This window comes from Tauraco erythrolophus, chromosome 8 (genome assembly GCF_009769465.1).
Source record: "Tauraco erythrolophus isolate bTauEry1 chromosome 8, bTauEry1.pri, whole genome shotgun sequence".
Lineage (NCBI taxonomy): Eukaryota > Metazoa > Chordata > Aves > Musophagiformes > Musophagidae > Tauraco > Tauraco erythrolophus.
In genome coordinates this window covers 33,433,613-33,451,455 of record NC_141472.1, presented here as the reverse complement: position 1 = coordinate 33,451,455, position 17,843 = coordinate 33,433,613, and the positions used below count along the sequence as shown (strand labels likewise).

Here is a 17,843-nt window from a genome sequence, read left to right as displayed (position 1 = left end):
CTTGGTAATAGCCATAAAAAGAGCTCGATCCCTCCTCTTTGAGAACATCCTTGCACAGTAACAGGCACATGGAAGTAAGCAACAGCGAGGACAGCAGAACAATGAAAACAACATAATTGACTGAGTTGCAATTACACAGTAGTTCTGGTATCAGACATGAAACTGGACTGGTTTTAAGGCCAAAAAAAATGTCATCTGATATTGGTTAGTGTCATACAGCACAGTGAATGTACCAGTAAAACAGCATTGTCACTGCACAATGACTTGATAATTGGGTGGTTAGCAGAGTGTAGGAATGAGAGCTGCTCAAGTCACTGTAAGGTAACCGAGCCTTTGAAACTCAGCAAAGGTGAGGAAAGCTTTTTTTTTTCTGTAGAGATGACAAGGAAGCACAAGAAGGCAAACTGTCAGGAGTGAAATGCAGCATTTTGAAAGCTTCTCAAATTATAAATATCATGAACAAGCCCAGACAGTTGACAGCAAAGCCCCACAACTTCTTTATGATTGGGGGAAATGGGAAGGCGAGTGGAGAAACAAAGAAACGTGTGGCAGCTCGGAGGTGAGCAGCAATCTAGGAGGACACAGTATTGTTTTCTGTCCCAAAGGCTCAGCTTGCATCTTTTCTGAGCCCTGCAGACATGTGTTCAGTCATGACAGCTTTATCAAGTCCTGACGGTCTCCTGAATTGAAATAACTTCAGGCATTCTGGGTTTAATATCATGCTCACAGTTTGAAGATTTCAAAGACACAGCAACGACAGTATTAAAAGGCTTTGGACTGTCAGCAGCACTGGGAAAAGTCAGTACCAAATACAACTGGCAGCACTGCTGCCTTGAAAATAGAGGCAGAAATAAACCTACGAGGATGTGAATTTTGTAAACGGCCTGGCTTTGTTTCTAGTGTCTAGGTTTTCATGAAACCTGCTTTAAATAAGACAGCAAAGCATTTCCTTTCCCTGTTTCCCCCACAGCCACCATCCACACTCAGCTGTGCTTTTATTTCCATTAATGCAGAGACAGGTTATAACATCTTTCCTGAAGCACACTTTGAGCGACATGGGACTGTTTATAGAATGAGATCATGTTTAATAGAAGAAAAATCAGCAAAACTTTGTCCTGAATTCTCCACAGCTTTCAGCTTAAGAATTCCTATATAGCCAAATACCAGGCAAGTCTGAAGCAAAACTGCATATATACATCACAATCATTCTTTCTGTTTGCTAATATGTGACAAAAACATTATTATATGCATAGGCTGCTGCAAAAAGGCAAGTCTACCATGAATGCACCATAGGACCTCAAGATGTGCAGTGAGCTCTATTTTGCCGTAAGTTAAAGGCCACCTCTGACAAGCCAACTGATGTTCGACAGAAAAAGATATGGAGGAAGATATCCTGAAGCCTTTCAGCAGGGCCGGTCTGTAGCTGCTACCTCAGGAAGGATACAGAGATTTACCGAGATTTTTGCTGCTGCTCCTTTGAAACAGAGATTGCCTCCCTGACACGCTGCGTTGCAGCAGCTCCCATGCACCAACCCAGGTGGGAGTGGTGCAGGAAACGCGCATCATGTCTCATGGTGCAGCTGAGCTAGTGCCATGTGCTAGCACTGTTTATATTCCCTCTAGATTCAGAGGGAAGCAGAGAGTCCCTTGCTGTTCTTTCGACCCTTTCTATTTGCCCAGGTAAGTTTAACTTCTAGTAAAGATTCACTTAAAAATTGGTCTTTCCATCCGGAGTAAACTTCACACTCCAGTACACTGCCTGCTGGAAACAAAACACACGATGAGAGTAAAATACCAATGCCTCTGTTTTTTTGACAGTTTGGATATTTCCATTTGGCAGAAGGAAGTTCTCAACATACTCTGTGAACAGGAGTGGTAACACACCAGCTGCCCACCACTTAGATAACCTCCATCCCCGTACCCATGCTCTCTGGACCTCAGATAACTTGAGGGTGAATGCCCCTTTGCTATCTACAAGAGTAAAGCAGCCTCCCCAGCCTCAATTAAAGTTGAAGTAACTTTTTACTTCATCTCCTTGTTCCAGCTCAGTGTCCTTAGCAGCAGGTCAGCAAGATGGTCTCTTTGGATTCAGAATCTCTTCACTGTCAACATTAATTCAGCTCCCTGTCATGGTTACACATTGGAATTTGTTTCAAATGAGTAGAAACCATTCTTTGTATCTTATTAGATTTATAAACCAGTTTTTTTCACCACTGTTATTTCCCTGACGTGTGAACCGTCCGTACAGCTTACCCATCAAATTAGTTCTTCAGAGCTGCCACCAAAGCAAAATGGACTAAGGGCTTAGTCTGCCCTAAAACTTAGAAAGATTAAAATCTTCTCTAACAGCTAGTGAGATGTACTGCATATTTATAATGAGGAAAAATAAAAGGGGTGTTCACTATCCTGGAAGTAATAAACCATTTTATCTATTTTACAGCAGATATTCATATATTTTAGAAAGCTTCCAGACAGGACTAAAATTGTTCATGTTGGTCAGAAAGCATTTGTATGGGGCATTTAAAAAATGTGTTCGACTGTGTGAAATTCAATTCAGGTTATCCATAATCACAACAAAGGTTTAGAAAGATAGCATTTTTTTTTATTTCTGGCTCTTATTAGGAGGCCACACATGATCTGAGACAAATATATCTTAATAATGACTTACAATGAGAGGTCTGGTAGAGAACAGTATTCCCACCAGAAATCTTCGTGCTATAAAATGTATTGATTTTTGGCAAGTAGTACATCTTCAAGAATATTGCAGGCATATGAAAATACTGCCTCTATAGTCAACATTTGCCAAATTTTTTACTGTAAAAAATCCTGAGCTTTCCAGTGTATTCTTTATTTAGTGTTGCCAAATCCTTCCCTCTGCCTATCCAATCCGCCTTCCTCCAAAATCCCAAATCGGCCCCCAAAGGATAAGATTGGACATAATATGAGACAAAAAAAAGATCAGAGAAATTCTCTTCGAGTTGTCTTTTGATCTCTCTCTGCCTGCTATCCTGGAGTCCCAGTTTTGTGCCAAACTCCAAGCAGCACGATCTGGGCACCTGCCCCCACCCCTGGAGGCATGCCCAGCAGGTCCCAGCAGCAATTCACACTGCACCCTCACCATTCTCATCCCAAAATAATCTCTTTATTTGTGTCCCTATACTAGCACACAAATGAGATTCTACTCTGAAGTATCTTTTTTTTCCCTGTCTCACATTTACATGCGACTACAAGAAAATAAATGTACGATGGTTAAATGACCTAGTGACCCAATTACCAGCCCCAAGGAGGAGCACACACTCTGATGAGTTGACTGATATTTCATCGTGGCTGCACAGCTTCGGCTGTGCCGTAGGCTCCTTCTCTCCCATTTGATTTTCAATGCATGACAGCGAGGCAGAGCGGGAACGGAGCCCATCACTCAATGTGCACTGAGGAACTATGCTTTAGCACAGATGAAACTATGAACCCTTTGGGAAAGGGCCTGGCACTGGGAGGGACAGCTTGCCACCCTGTGAAACCAGTCAGCAATGGTTACTATTTACAAAGGAGGAATGCTGTGAATGCATTTCTGGCTGGGCAGTATTTGTATGAGCCACTTTTGTAGTGGGAACAAACATCTACCTCTGATTTTAAAAAGGATTCAACTAGGTTCATTTTGAGCCTAAAACAAATCCCAGAAGACAACAGAAAGTAACACTGAAATTGTGCTAGACCTCTCTCCTCTGCTGTGGAGCACTGCAGGTTTCAAGTCCTTCCTGCACTCAACTTTGATGTGTGGGCATCGACAAATCCAAGTTCTGGTCGTCAACATAAACCCTGATCACAGGCAAAACAACCAGGAGTCAGTTGCCAAAAACTAGCGCTCTCGGCCACCTCTTCCTTCTGTGCAGAAACACCCATCGTTCCATGGAATCCTCAATGCATTTGCTTCAGCTCTCAGGTTGACAGGTTTAACGTGGCAGCTGCACTTTGCGTTCCCTGATGTTAATGAGTCACAAACGCCCTTTTACGCTGTGCATTTTTGCATTGAGCCCGAGCCCTAATATCCCTCCGGGGGAGGCAGAAGCAGGCTCTGCACTCTCTTTGCTGCATAGCTGCGCATCTCACTAATGTCATGAGGAGTTACCTACACTGTGCAGAAAATTCCACCCTCATACATTGAGCAAAACACTAATAATAATGAGGGCTGCATGTTAATAGGACACGGTGTCATTGTTCTGGAGCCCATACCGGTTTCTGTTGTACGAGGTGCATGCTAATACAGGCAACCATGCTAGACAAACACACGTGCACGTACTCACTGACAGCTCAGAAACACCCCCTGTCTCGGTCCTTGACTTCTTGCAAATTCTGTGATTTCTTTCTCTCAAAACAAGCTTCACTTTTAATTTCATTTAACTCTAGTGACATGAGAAGGCTGATCCTGCTTGCTTTTCTCATGTCAATCTCAGACTTTCTCTCCCTAGCTCAGCAGATGCAGTACAGGGAGAGGAACCTGCACATTTGCATGTGGCAGTGCTCTGAGCCAGACACTAAACAAAGATGCGTAAATGCCTCAAATCATACTCTATTTCCACAGCGACACAAACCAGTGCTTTCTTGGGGCTTGGTTATGCAAAACCAGACCTCTTAGACCACAGTTATGGAGGGCAATATTAATGGCTGGATTATGTGCGCTGAATCAACAAGTGCATTATTTATACATACATTAAGATTTTTATCCCTGTTTACACACATGTAATTCCAAAAGACCTCTATAAATCCACTGATGTTGCCCTATTTCTATACAAGAGAAACTGAGATCTGAACTCTATCCTAGGGAAATAAATTTTAAAAATAGATTTCTATGCAATAAATCTTGGTTGAATCATTCCTATTTATATACAATCAGTATAAAATATTCGCAATAGTCTCATAGTGCAAATGCAGATTTTAGTCAATTCAAACTCCTGATGTGGGAATAAGAGCACATCCTTCATCTGGACAATCAGAGACCTGTGATAGAAAAAGAAGAGAGGGATAACCACACTGCCAAGCAGCTTCTCTGCAGTGTAGATACAGCCATTGAACTGGATTCTCCACACTTCAAAACAAGCCAGTTACAAGCAATTTCTCTGAAATTAGAAGTGTGATTTTGTTCCAAATCTTGCGCAGCAGAGTGATCAAGAGAGATACAAGATATCAGAATCATAGAATGGTTTGGGTTGGAAGGAGCCTCAAAGATCATCTAGTTCCAAGCCCCTTGCCATGGGCAGGGACACCCTCCACTACACCAGGTTGCTCAAAGCCCCATGAACTGAAGAGTACTAGCCCACCATCATTACGAATGAGATTTGGACATTGCTGCAATTAATCTTCCTGAATCAACAGGCAGAATTTGATAACCCACTGATCTGCCAATAAGAAGAGTATACAAAGAAAAATGATCAGAGGGGATCAAAAGCCTTTAGATGACACTTGTTTTCACCAACATACACGGGTCAGTCAAAACAGTAGTGGTTCAACTAAGTGTGTATATTTCACAGAAACTGTCAATGGTAAATACCTTTCGTTTCAGCTATATGTTTTTTCAGTTGAGACATCAGTTCCATATTGAATATATTTTTAGTATGCATGTTATATAACACATCAGCGTTACAATTTCCCAATGTTCTCTTTAAGAAATTTATGGCCTTAAAAAAACAAATTCCAGGATTTTTCTTCTTTAGGAAGTTTTGTCTTTGTTTTCTGATTCAAAATGAAACAAATTAAAAAACTCAGAATTCTCCACACAATAGAAATTCCAATTTCCAGAACCTCTAGAATTAAAAATACATATTTCTTAAATAGTTTTATTTTTCTCCCAGTCTGCCATGGGAACAGCATTTCGCATTTATAGGCAAATTAAAGGAACAGATTTTAAAGACAAAAAAATAAACCTACCCAAATAAACCAGCAATAGGAAGCTAGCTCCCGGCAATTGTCAAAAATGTATTGCACTGCCAAGCCCTCAGTTTTTATAGGGAGTATTTAGATTGTGAATCGTGCTGCAGACGGTTTAATGAAAAGATCCGGCTGTCATGTGATTTTGGAAAAGAAGAAATAGGAAAGAAATTCACCTCTAGCTTGAGGAGAAATACACTGAAATGCAAACTCAGAGACATGGTGTAATAGAGACAGCTCTTTAAGTGACTACACCGAAGACTTCCGAGCCCTTATAGTGCCTCTCTAAAAACAGGTTCCCCGTTACTACTAGATCATGGACTATCAACGGTCACCAATTCAATTACATTGCTAGCCAAACTTTCAGAAGATTAGACAAGACATTCTTTCAGCAATCCCTACTAATGAAGCCTCCATGGGCATGTCTAGATAATGCAAAGGAGCGTGGTACTGATATCCACAGCACAGAGTATCACACTTCCTCAGGTAATATATGTCTTACATGACCTGCTTCTGACTTAGGTCTGGCAGTCGAGTCCCTGTGGAATTATATCCAACACCGCTCTACTGCTCAGCCCTTCCCAGCCTTTCTGGTTCGTGGCTCAGGCTGTGCAGAACAGTCTCAGTGCCTCTGCGCTTGCAATGCAGATACGTCCTAAGTCACCCAGAAGCTGCTTGACTTCATGCAAAAAGTAATGCTATGGCTTCCATGATAAACTATCTGTCTCTTCAGCTATGCTGCTAGAAACTTTTAGATCCAGAAGTCCTGAGATAACCTTCACAGACAACCCATATACAGGCAGTTTCATTTTTATCTGCTGCCTATGACTGCCAGATGCAGTCTGCTGCCAGCCAGGAGAAGAAACCAAGAGCTCTGGAGCTTAGACTTCCTGCACGATGGTACAAAGACCTGTGTAATCTGCTGCCAGAGGGTATTTTTTCCTCTTTGTGTAGAAGTGAATACATTTACACAGTCGAAGTGAACAGGAAACTGCAGGTTATAGCCTCAGAATTTGCTTATGAACATGTAAAGGATGATAAAGATAAGAGTAGGGTTGATATTTTGTTGCCTGTCTCTCATGTTTCTGTTATTTTTAGAAAGGTTTGACATTATTGAAACCACAGTGTTATTGCTAACTTTAAGCATAATTCTTACCAGGTTTAATTATCTGCTGTCTCCTTGGTTTGGCCTAGTATTTCATACCACATAGGATTTCAGTTACCCAACTCAAAGGGCCAAATCCAGTAAGCCCAGTGAGCCATTCCTTTCACCAACCAAGAAGGTCACAAATTTAAAAAAATAATAATAACAATTTTTTTAAAAAAAGCACCCTGAGACAATGTTTCTTAAGTGCTGATTATCAACACGGGCTCCTAATTTATGCCTAACTGTTTTACATCAGTACTGAACTTCATGCCAAACTTTAGAACAATGACATCCAACAGAGCTGGAATTTGCATGGGAAAGCACTAGGTTTTTATCCTGAAGGCCAAACAAGTAGCTGTTCATAATTCAGCTTTGGCCTGATTATTCAAGTACCTCACTTAGTTCCAGTAAAACTATGTGGGACTGAGACATCACAGAACACCATTTTTACCTGCAGGACTTCTTACTGAATCCACTGGATATTTCACATGACAAACAATATAATCATATTTTTCAATATATTTACACTTACAGTTCTTTTTATCTCTGAACTGACAGCAGCTTAGGAACAGTACCATGGAAGAAAGGAATACTCTAGACAGGAACACTGGAGCACAGATTGCCTCTCAGATGAAGAATATCACCTGATCTTTGATTTCTAGTGGAAGATACAGGCTCTTGGCTTTCAGATCTCCTCTGAAAGCCTTCCCCTACAGGAAATACATTTAACTCCCTTAGAAGGACAAAAGGAAGAGCTGAATCTTAAAGAACTATTTATGTACACATAAGGTTAACTTTGATAGTTCAAAGCCAGCATTGAGGTGTTTAATCATCATCTTCCAAAAGTTCTCTAGGAGGAAGGCAAGCCTAGGTACCCAAGAACATGAACACTGAAGAGCTTCCCAAATGGCATACTGCAAAGCTCAGCACTTTTGCTCTCATTTTGTTTGGCTCTCCTTTGTAATAATCGGCGACTAAAATGGTCAAGGGGCTGGAAAATAAAACTTATGGGGAGCGGCTAAGGGAGCTGGGGCTGTTTAGCCTGGAGAAGAGGAGGCTGAGGGGAGACCTGATTACAGCCTACAAATACTTGAGAAGGGATGGTGGGGAGGTGGGGGAAGGCTCTTTACATTAGTGATGGGTGACAGAACAAGAGGAAATGGGCATAAGCTTAGTCAGGGGAGATTCAGGTTGGATGTTAGAAAGTATTTCTTCTCTGAAAGGGTTGTCAGCCACTGGAAGAGGCTGCCCAGGGAGGGTGGTTGAGTTCCCATCCCTGAATGTGTTTAAGAATAGGGTGGATGAACTACTTAGGGATATGGTTTAATGGGGGATTAGGGACAGTTGGACTGGATGATCTCTAAGGTCTTTTCCAACCTAGAAATCTATGAAATCTATGAAATTCAAGAATGGTCCACGCATTGCATGTATACCTTGGCAAAATGGAGACTGTGAAACTTTCAAAGTCAGGAATACAGGATCCAGCTATGTACCTAAATAAAAACTGCATTGGATATACAGACAAGCCCCATGACAACTTAGCCTCCAGTCTACCTCTTACTGTGTTTGATAACAAGGGACAACTCCACACATTTTGAATGAAGGCTGTTCCGAACATGTGCTTTGTAGCATGCTGAGGTTGTGATATTTTACTTTATAAACAACAGTGCCTTTGGATTACTCTGAAAAACAAACCAAATATTGCATGCAACATGCACACAGGTAGTGAATACAAAACTCAGTCGTAGCTGTGAGCGTAATGTGGCCCAAGAGCCTTGAAAGCAGCTCCACAGATCTGAGAGCAGCTTATCCCATAAACACAGCTGACAAGCACCACCCTGCACTAAAGCACCGACCGCCCAGCTTTGCATTTGAAGGAAAAAAAAAAAGAAAAAAAAAAGAAAGGTTGTTTTTCTGGGTGACCTTGAACAACGAGGGTTTTGGCAGGGGTGGGAGAACACCAAGGGGACAGCGTGCGAGCCAGCTTCCACTTCTGCTTCATTTCACTTCGAGACAGTGTTGGGTTAGTTTGGATTAGAAACATCAGCTGTTTGCCGTTAGGGAGCTGAGGGCTTGTACAGCGCATTGCGAGTGCCATCTGCAGGCTCAGACACGTCCTGGTGGGCGCTCACGTCCCAAAAACGCGGATGAACCTGCCCGATGGGAAATCTTATCAGTGCATCTGATGGAAAAGCTCATAAATGCAGAAAGACTACAGAAGCGCTTGTTTCAGATCATTCAAGTCACAAAAGCATTCAGTGTAGCGAGTGGGGTTAGCAGAGCTCTTTCCCCAGTATCTTTCCTAATTCGGCACCAGCTTACAAACACAGTGATGCTCTTTGTGAGCAGGGGAGGATGTCGAGAAGGCGACCTTAACCTCCAATTGCTGGGAATGCCAGAAGGAAGGAGAATGATCTGTGGTTCCTCTCTTCAGATACAAAGAACAGGAGAAGGGTATCCAACACGTGTGGCTCTACTCAATAGCACTGAAGTGCTGGGAGATTTTAGGAACGCAAGCCAGTTAGTGGAATTTTCTAACTGGAAAGCACACTGGTTTTCAGGATAAAAGCCCTGAATAAGGGAAAGTTAAGAGAGTCTAAAATGAAATTATCTTTGGATTTACAGCAATAGCTGGCTGAACTATGGTTATCTGATTCACACAAAGTAATCCCAGACAAGCAAAGAGGCTGTCATTGCAGGAACATTGCAGCTACATCCCCAGAGAGGTATTTCTTTGGTGATATCTCGATACCTACCTCATTGATAATGCCTGACTACTGAATTTCACTGTGCGGTCGGCACTGTGCCTAAGGTTGGCATTTTCATGGTTGCAGCCTGTGAACAGTATCAGCACTGGCCGAGAAACAGTCGCAGGTATATACAAGATAACAACCTCTCTCCCGGGAGCTCAGGCTTTTTAATCCAAATTCCAACATTTGCCATCTGTGCATTCCATGTAGAATACATACCGTCAGAAAAATTGCCAGAGCATTGTCTAAACAGCAGTTATGAGAAAGAGAACCCAAATTATATTTCCTATTGCCCACGATACAGTGCTCTAAAAATCACTGACATTTTCTGAGCACAGCTGTATGCAGGAATGTGATCTATCTGAGCTATGCCTGATTGGATCATTACATCCAGATTTATAAAGCTGTGCAGTTTCTAATCAAACATAGAGGGAGCACATTCCACCTCTCAATCTAGTGCCTTGGCAGGTCAGTCAATCAGAGCATTTCTCAGCACAGCAATCCCAGATACGCTACTACTCTTTACATGCAGTTAGTCAGTATTCAAAAACACAGATGTCTTGCCCACCACTGAAAATATCAAGAAAACTCAAGAAAATTGCTTCTGGTCTGACCTTTTCAAATGCCTTCCTGAAACAGTAGGAGATAAGAAGAAATATATCAAAGTCAAAAGACAGTAGATTTTGGAGAATAAATTCATACTGTATGGCATGCTAAGTGTTTTCTTTTCAGAGAACTGCCAATAGCAAATACTATTGCTTATACTGTCAATCTCACCAGGCCAGTCAGTACTACACTTTTTATTTTATTTTTTAAGAAAAACAAACACAACTGTCTATTGTCATTAATGCCAGTAATTAACATTCTGATGAGGAGAATGGGAAAACTCATCAGTTTGCTTCCAGATCTTAGCACATGTGCTTTATTATATGGCTATATGGGCAAAAAACAATGTCAGTTATCCACCCCAGCCATGGCAAAGATAGTGAATATCTCGAGAAAAATGACAAATATTTAAACTTAAGTTAGAATTAATCACCAACCAACTCCAAAGAGTTAAGCATAAAGAAGGGAATTAGGAAGAATAGTTAAGCATAAAGAAGGGAATTGGTCATAATCAGAGTGAGGAGGAGATTTATTCCCCAACCACAAAATCGACCTCACTAGAAGCTTCTGCAGGAGAACTCAGGTGTGACAAATTTATGGCCTCCCTCTTACCCTCACTATTACTCTTTCCAAAGTGGAGTATTATATTCTCAAGTCCTTGACCTCAGATAAAGCCTGAGATTCCTTTCACTTCCCCTCAGCAGATGTCCCCATGTCCATTTGCCAGCACCACATTCCAGTGTCACACCGCAGACAGACCTCATAAATTAGCAGTGGTATTCTGGTGTGAATGCCCCAGAGGGAACTATTCCCGTCAAAGCCAGGGGGAAGTAACTAGGTTTGACTTGTGTCAGTTATTTCTATTTAAGAGTCACCATAAACTTCACACACAGAGCACAGGACTGATTGTGACTGTTTACAATTGTCTAGGCAAAGCAATGACATGCTCATTGATAATATCACTTAAGGTGTAAAAGAATCAGATTCAGACAAATCTAGGAGATTCTATACCTAGGCAAACTATACTTTTCTCTTTCCTCTCCATTCTCCTCCCAAATACCCACCTTCATTTGAACATGTGGTCATACAGTGAACTAGATTCATACACACTTTGCTCTGAATTCAGCCTCTTGAAGTGAATGGAAATGTGTCAGACATGCTGATATAGCATAGAAGGAGGATTAACAGGGGGGTTAGAAAAGTCCTAAGTGAAATAATTCTATTCTGACTTACCTTAGTACCTACACACGCAAGCTGCACATCTGTAAGGTTCCTAAACCCTGACGAGGGGATGTATCTCTAAATCACATCATCCAGAGGAGCAAGACTTAAGTGAGCTGTTGTTTCCATGTGCAGACAGTTACACAGCTTGCGCTCATCTCTATTGTCAAGACCGTGTTATTTTTCTGTCTTTCCTCACCTGTTCTTAATTTGTTTCCTACATCTCCCATGAGATGCTACTCAGAGGAGATGAAAAAGAAAAAAAAAAAGCTAACCGCGATCCAGAAATGTGAGATGTAACTGGAACTATGAAGCTAATATATCATAGGGAAGGGAGATTCAGAAAATGTTAATGCCACAATAGATATTAAATCAGCTAGTTTCAGCTCCTGTATATTACATGATCTTCATTGTCATTCGCTACTCTGGTGTTGCATCCAATAACAGCTGACCCAAGCACATCTTCTGGAAAGGCACCTAATGTTGATTTCAGAATGAAATCTACTACTAACTCGTGCTTGTGAATGAGGCCCTATAGAACTGTGGTTTGCACCTCCAGCCTATGATCCATTTTAATAAATTTGCAAAACATAATTCCAGAAATTCAAGCCTAGTACGAGATGGCTTAAATCGACAGGAAATCCCTTGAAATTTTAGAGACTCACCAATCTAGAACTGCTGCTTTCAGGCTGTCTGATTTGTCAATGGTATGCAAAGACATCTCATCACAGCCGAAAGGTAACACTGAAGTTCAGTAGCAAGCCAAGCAATAGAATATTCCATCAAGAGCTGAACATCTGATGAAAAGAAGGATGTTGGCAAACTGAATGGATCCAAAGAAACAGGTAACAAAACATATTTAACGGTATAAAGAACACAAAGAACATAAAGAACACGGTAGCAGAATTAATATGTTTAACATGGTTAAAAAGCACAGAGGAGAGACATGCTAACATTCTACAGATATTTCAGGGTTATTAATTCATCTCCTTCTTTGGTATTTATCTCCTTAAGGAGAGATAAATAAGACTAAAGGGATATAAACAAGGGGAAAAAAAAGATTAAGAGAAATATAAATTAAACATGAGGGAGAGAAAAAAAAAAATAATCTAGCCAGTAGCTTCCATTAGGCAGTGAAATAGTTTCCTTGAGGGCACAGTGAGAGAGGTATGTCCCTGTTGCTGGAAAAATCTTAAACTAAACTAGTTTTTTTCAAAAAAAAACCACCTACATTTTTGTCTTATGCCACAGTGAAATATTTGAGCAATAACCTGCCTTGTGTGCATTGGGAAGACAAAGTATTTGATACATTCTCCTTTACATAGATTAATTGGGATTTTATCTGAAATATCCAAAGCAGAAGTGCCTTTACAGAAGATCAATTTTGGATAGAGGATGCTTCAAATCTAAACCAAAAAGGTGTAACATGATCTGACAGCCAGTGCTGAGGTTGGATGATTTCTGGCCATAAGATACTTTGAGAGGAAGAAAAAAAAAAAGAGAGAGAGAAAGAAAAAAGCTATTCAGTCACTGGAAGAACTTATCAAATGCCCTCTTTCTTTTAAATTCTTTAAATAAAGACAGGTTGCATGTTTAAACATCTACTATGACCATGCTTTCGGAAAAAGTTAGAAGCTTTTAGGTGGAAGCTTTTGGTTTCATACCAAAATTCCTGGACAAGCTTTGCTTACACTGTGCTATGAGGAAAATAATAATACTACTAATAATGCCTCTCGGCAACAATTGCCTCTCAGTCCAAAACAAACAAAACCCCCTTCCACATAACACACTGTACTCTTGGAAAGAGTGAAAAGGTAGTTGCCCTTAGTGCAAACACACTTTAGTGTTTCTCCTGCTTCTTTTCTAGCTACTGCTTTCCACCTTATTCTCAAGGTCCTCAGTTTCTGCTGTAGGAGTTACAACTGATTTTTTCTGTTTCTTTCGCGCATAACCATCCTCCTCTACATCCCAACGGTTTGTATTACTGTCCCGTAATCTGCTGGCAATTTCTCACAGCCTTTGAGACCTTCCATCGACTCAATGTGGCGATTTTCCGGTTATAAGCCCTGCTGCTACTATGCTCTGCAGTGTGCATGCTAACTTACGAACCTGGGAGGCAGGATCCTGGTCAGCTCCAAATGTTTGGAGAGAGCTGCGTGACCCAAAAGAGCAACACTTTTTTTCTCAATATACAAGAGGAGTAACAAAAATGAAGCCAGAAAGCAGAGGTCTCCGATTCAGACTCTTACCTGTGCTACCTCTTCAAAATCATCGTGTCTTTTCTGCAGTGCACGTGCTCTGTGTAGAGACTTCCCCACTCCTGTGTGTTTACTCAGAAAAGCTTCCCCGTGATTTTCAATCCAGTCCAGTACCTGTCAGAAAAAAAAACAACATCCAATTACCTCTCCTGTCTCAGCAGCACAGAGGAATTCTCAGGGTGAGCATAAAGCAGCTGCAGAGGTATTGCTATGGCTAAACACATGCGGATCTGTCAAAGTCCATTCCAACTGGATAGGAGATAAATGTTTATGGATGTCACTGGTAAATTAAGATTATTGGATTTTTACTATTCAATTTATTTTGAAGTGTAGCTTAGTTATTTGAGCCTGGCAGATATTAAATATTTACTTTCACATAAATGAATTTTGGGGAATAGGAATCAGAAATCTGGAATCTTCTACAGCAAGTATCCTCCTCTTTGTGTAAACTGAAAAGCAGTGATAGTTGATTTCACATAAACAGCAGATCTCTACAGGAAGCATCTTAAGTGAGTCCAAAAGCATGACAGAGGAATCAATTAAAATTTATTTTATGTAGGGAGAAAGCATTATCAGAGTAGCTAGAATGAAAAGGTTAAGAATCCTTCACTGCAGGCCATAAAATATCGATGGTGTGCACCCTCCAAGTCTTTCAGGTTTTCAGTTCCAAATGTAACTGATCCTTATGGAAAAGTAGAGTGGCAAATCTGATATTCTAAGAGTTAAAGAGGATTTTCTTTCAAAAAATAGATCAACTCTATGAGCATCATCCATTTGGAGCTCCTTCTCGTAATAACACTGGCACTAAAATTTAGATCAAATCTGTTTGGGGTCTACTACAAGCTGGAAAAAAAAATAACCTGACAATACGAGATTGAAAATTTCAGAATGTGATCCCCACCCTTTCTACATCTCTTTCCCAATCAGAGAGGCTAAGAGAATACATATAACTAGATCAGTACTGGAACTTGTATAAGTACTAGGACTTCTTTCAGCAAGGAACCCCATGCTCACAGTGAATTGTTGATCTTTGCTGCTACTGATGCTAATGGACTAGCAAAGAACAGCTGGTGTTTCTGTCACACTGAAGGGAGAAGACACCCCAAGCATCCCCAGGATAGTGACACTACCACAGAGTTCTGCACCTGCAAATGGCCTCAGAGCTGCATCCTTTCTTTGTGCAGCGCTGGGGCATGAGCAGCAATCACAGGCCCCAGTGAAGCTGGGCAGGGGCTGCAGGATGCCTTGCAACTCACCGCAGCTTGGCCTGAGAAGGGCTCTGCTCCCAGGACACAGAAGCGGGATGGGAGAGAGCCGTTGTGCAAAGGAGCCACTTGTCTTGTGTGGGGCTGATAAATCAGATATTATTGACCAAGCCTAGAAGCCTAAGACTGGAAAAATGGAAGACATGATTATCTTTTTTTTTTTTTTCAAGCAAGTAAAGCTATTTCATGGCTTGGTTGTACAGAATCTAAACCACCTGGGCTTTGAGTCTTTTCTGTAGTGTAGATCCCAAGCATATCTTCATAAGAAGTTGCAAGTACAAACGAAACTTTATATACATATTGTTATTTCCCAACTCTATGTCTTTGCTGGAAAAAGCATTTTTTTTAACTAATATTTTGTGCTTACAAGGTATTTTTAATCCACAGAGTACAAATAATGTCACAAAATGGGGTATCAAAGCACTTTATGTCCTGCAGGGACAACACATATTTGGCACAAGTGTCACTGTGGAGATGGGGAAGCAGGACCGGGTGTGTTGGCAGTTCAGTCATCGCTTCCTGCATCCCTTTTTCTGATCAGTTTGTCTCCCATTTGCTCTGGGGAGAGAATCCCAAATACATTCCTTCAAACTGTTTGACAGTGACTTTCCAGCTTGTCTGCTAGAGCTTTTCTGCAATATATTATTGACCAGGAGTCTGTATATAACTTGGAATAACACCAGTTATTGGAGGGTACCCTTCTAGCATTTGTGTCGTTAACAGTCTGTAAATAATTCCATTAACATCCTCTTTTCTCTTGTCAGGAGTTTTCAACTTACCTATTAAAAATGGAACCAGATCAAAACTCAATTTTGAAAAAAATCTCACCTAATAAGGCCTCATTTTAAAAATATTATTTTTTAAATGGCAAATGGCTTTAATTCAAACAATGTTTCATAAGAAGTTAGTACTCAGTATATGCTTTCTATTTATTAATATTTGATAGCCATTCACTGTAATTCTGCAGCAAATTATTCTAGTAACTTTTACACACTTATTGCATTAAAGTAGTAATCACATAATAACAAAATTTTTATCCCAACCAATGTTATATTGGGCTGCTTTAGTCACTGCTAGATGAGTGTTAACAGAGATTGCCACTTTTGCTTTATAAACGGGTATTTTGTTACCCGCTTCAATTCAAAACAAGAAATACAACACATGATGCCCACTTTAAACAAAGATGAAAACAAAGGCAATGAATCCAGGCCAGAGTACTGGTCAAAATATGGATACTTCACTCTCAATAAAAGAAACAAACAAAGTGCTAGAACATTAATCCATAGGGAATAAACCTTTGTTCCAGGACTCATGCAAGAGCTGGCAACTTCTGCAGCAAAGTCTTATGTTCACAACCATTCTGTGAAATACATAAATGCTGTATTTTCATTTTGAATAGAAGGAGAGGGGAAAATCTTATATATAGACATATTAAAATACTAAGTGAATTGCTGAGGCATCCCAGGAAGTTGGCAGAAGACAAGATGTTAGCCTGAGGCTCTGATAACATGATAGTCCTAACTCTCAAGAGAATCCTCGGCATTTCTGTGAGCAGCTAATATGTTTTTCCTTATACAAGCATTTGCCACCTAATAAGCTCACGATTATTTGCAAGCATGGAGAAATATCACGTCTTTGTTTCCATCAAACAAGGCACAGAAAGTTTGCACTAAATGAGGAGCTGGAATAATTGAGTGAGCAAGAACATAAATCTGCATGGATACAAAGCACTTAGTCCCCAGTGAAAACAGTGAGAAATGTTAAGCAATTAGTCTACAGCAAATGCAGGAACAACTCTGAAAGGTCACAATAAGACCTGAAATCATCACCACTTGTAAACGTCTACCTGTCAGCACGTTTGGACACATTCTCCCTTACCCTGAAGAAAGTAAATGTCTTTAGAACTAGCATAATTCAAGGTAAACATTAACATTTTAATTGAGACCATGTATAACTTACTCTACTGCTGAAAAATTAACTTCCTGAGATATAGTTAGCCATTGAAGTTACAGTGACTTAGTTCAAATAATTTAATTCCTCCTTAAAAACATAAACAGTTTGAAGATGCTGTTAAAAATGCAGTTAAGAGTGTTTTCCAAATTACATCTTCAAATTTCCTAATTTTCCTTTATTGCCAAGCTATGTTTTCTTAAAACAGTTAGAAAAAGCTCTCAGTCATTACTTCTTTAAAATGAAAATACTGTGCTGCAGATAAAGCCATCATCTGAGGTATTTCTTGAAACAAAATATATTTTGTAACTTCAGTATACACCAATTCTCTTTCCAATATGCGTTTACTACTCTACTTCCACTAGTTTGAAAGCTGCTCGGGACAGGGGCCAGGACCTCCCTCCTGCTTTGCAGCTCCGAGCACAGTAAAGCCTGATCCTGCACGCCTGCAAATCAAAGCCAGGCTAACCACTCTGCGGACACATTGCCCACAGAGGATAGCATTTTCCAATCCAGGCTGCCATCCACTAGATAACACTACATAATAAAAACATAAATAAGCTTTAACTTCAAGGCACATCTCCAAGCATGGGGTAAAGCTGCCTCTGGAACTGCCTGGAAACTTTATAACTCACAGACATCTTCTGAAAGGATGGGAGGGTATTAAAGTCTTGGTATTTTACCTTCACCTGTGGCAAATTCCCATCCCACACCTTACTGACCC

The 17,843-nt window shown here is 40.6% G+C and overlaps 1 protein-coding gene across 3 annotated transcripts in view; it reads right to left on the bottom strand.

Annotated features, from left to right (window-relative positions):
• KALRN (kalirin RhoGEF kinase) overlaps positions 1-17,843 on the bottom strand; it is a 536,138-nt gene that overhangs the window by 227,503 nt on the left and 290,792 nt on the right. For all 3 annotated transcript variants that reach the window (XM_086615857.1, XM_086615858.1, XM_086615859.1), the window contains one exon: positions 13,896-14,018. In XM_086615857.1, coding sequence (XP_086471983.1) covers positions 13,896-14,018 — 123 coding nt within the window. The remainder of the gene's footprint in view (positions 1-13,895; positions 14,019-17,843) is intronic.